Source organism: Cyprinodon variegatus, unplaced genomic scaffold (genome assembly GCF_000732505.1).
Source record: "Cyprinodon variegatus isolate N-32 unplaced genomic scaffold, C_variegatus-1.0 Scaffold229, whole genome shotgun sequence".
NCBI lineage: Eukaryota > Metazoa > Chordata > Actinopteri > Cyprinodontiformes > Cyprinodontidae > Cyprinodon > Cyprinodon variegatus.
Window position 1 is genome coordinate 882,568 of NW_015150682.1, and position 1,814 is coordinate 884,381.

General features: G+C 36.3%; 1 protein-coding gene across 1 annotated transcript in view; it reads right to left on the bottom strand.

The window, feature by feature from the left end:
* The window catches only part of grwd1 (glutamate-rich WD repeat containing 1), a 16,200-nt gene that overhangs the window by 2,861 nt on the left and 11,525 nt on the right, over positions 1 to 1,814 (bottom strand). Inside the window, exon 6 of the mRNA XM_015381215.1 lies at positions 1,578 to 1,769. Coding sequence (XP_015236701.1) covers positions 1,578 to 1,769 — 192 coding nt within the window. The remainder of the gene's footprint in view (positions 1 to 1,577; positions 1,770 to 1,814) is intronic.

Below are 1,814 nucleotides of genomic sequence, written 5' to 3' on the forward strand. Positions count from 1 at the left end.
ATAGAGAAAACTCTTTGAATGAGAAGGTGTGTCCAAACGTTTGGTCTGTACTGTATTTGTTATGCAGCAATACTGATAAGACTTTAAATCCTCATTCTAATGTCTTTTTTTAAGATAAAGGTACATTTAGATATTTATTCAAAAATCAACAGTAGAGAGACAAAATGTTGATGATGCTAGAGATCCAGCTGGAAGCATCCAAGTCAGGTATGGTGTGGGCATCTACTAAGTTTCCTCAAATACAGTCAGTGCAGCTCAGAACAGGTCAGGATATCTACCCTTTAGCTTAGCAAACAATATTAGTGGGGAAAAGGATTTATTTTTGCACAGGCGTCACTGTGTCTAATTGGATAGAGGGACTATGGTGTTTTATCAAGAGAAAGATCAGGGTTCCTACAGCATAAGGCAAGATAAATTCAAGACTTTTTAATGCCAATTGAAATAAAAATTTAAGACCAAATTCACAAGAAACACAAGAAAAACCCGCTTGCGACAACTTAACCCAAAGGTTTATTATAACATAAAAAAACTGCACTAAAGTTTCAAATTTTGAAAAACTCCCCATACAGGAAGAAAGCTAAAAACACACAAATGATAGATATATTTTAACAACTATTTAAATGAATTCACAAACTTTGTTTTAGCAGGGAACAAAACAAAATCAGTTTTAAAGCCACAACATAACCAGTGCTAAGTCTTTTTTGCAGCTATTTTTCTTTGTATCGTTTTCTTAGTATGTCTGATTTGGTGATAAGTGGAGGCGTTGCAGAGACAAGGGTGGAACAAATCTGAGAAATAGCGGCTGTTTCTCGGTAACTCCATTTTGACGCTTTGTGTTTCGCATGTGACTCCACTGCCTTAATTTCCATCGTTCCGAGCTTGAATCGCTTCTTGCACAAAATACACTGCCTGATGTATGTTCCCTGTTTTTAGCCATGGAGAAATCTCTTGGCTGCAGCCAATTTTCGTTACATTTACACTTGCTCATTTTTTCAAAACAAAAAGTTAATGGTGCATCTCTCAAATGTCCCGGCCGCAACAACGCTTTTATTGGTTCCGCTATCGGGACGGAACCAATAATGGCGATAAAAAAAAAAATAAATTGTCAATTTTAATGTTTTATTTAGATTACAAAAATAAATCATAATAAAAATAATCCTATTTATGATGTTTTAAAAATTAAGACCAACGAAAGACTGATTTAAGACATTTTTATACCAATTAAGGCCTTAGTTTTATTTTGAAGAATTCAATGCCTTTTAAGACTTTTTAAGGACCTGCGGGAACCCTGAAGATGAGAGTCCAGATCCAAAATTGACACGTAGAATGCTATAAAGGTAACCTGGGCTTCTTGATCCTTCATTTTTTCGTCTCTGAAATTCCAACAGTCTAAGGTTTTTGAGTTTATTTAGCTTTAAACCGTAATCGTCAGAATTAACAGAAATCAACACTTCAAATATAGATCTATCAGTAAAGATGCAGTTGGATATATGGATAAAGAACTCTCCAGTAGTATTCCATTTCATGAAGGCACTATAGTCTATGGCCTTCCTGAAAGATCTGCTTTTGGTTCCTACCTTAAACTGTCGTAGGTCCCACACCTTCAGGAGTCCGTCATCGCCTCCTGAAAGCAGGAATGGCTCACTCTTATTCCAGCTGATTACGTTGACGTCTGATGAATGAGCTTCATTGGCTGAGAGCATGGAGTTGGGTGGGGCGCGGATATCCCAGATCCGGATGGACTGATCAACAGAGCAAGATGCAAAAACCTAAGAGGGAGAGAAAAAGAAAAAAAAAAAAAAAAAAAAAAAAAA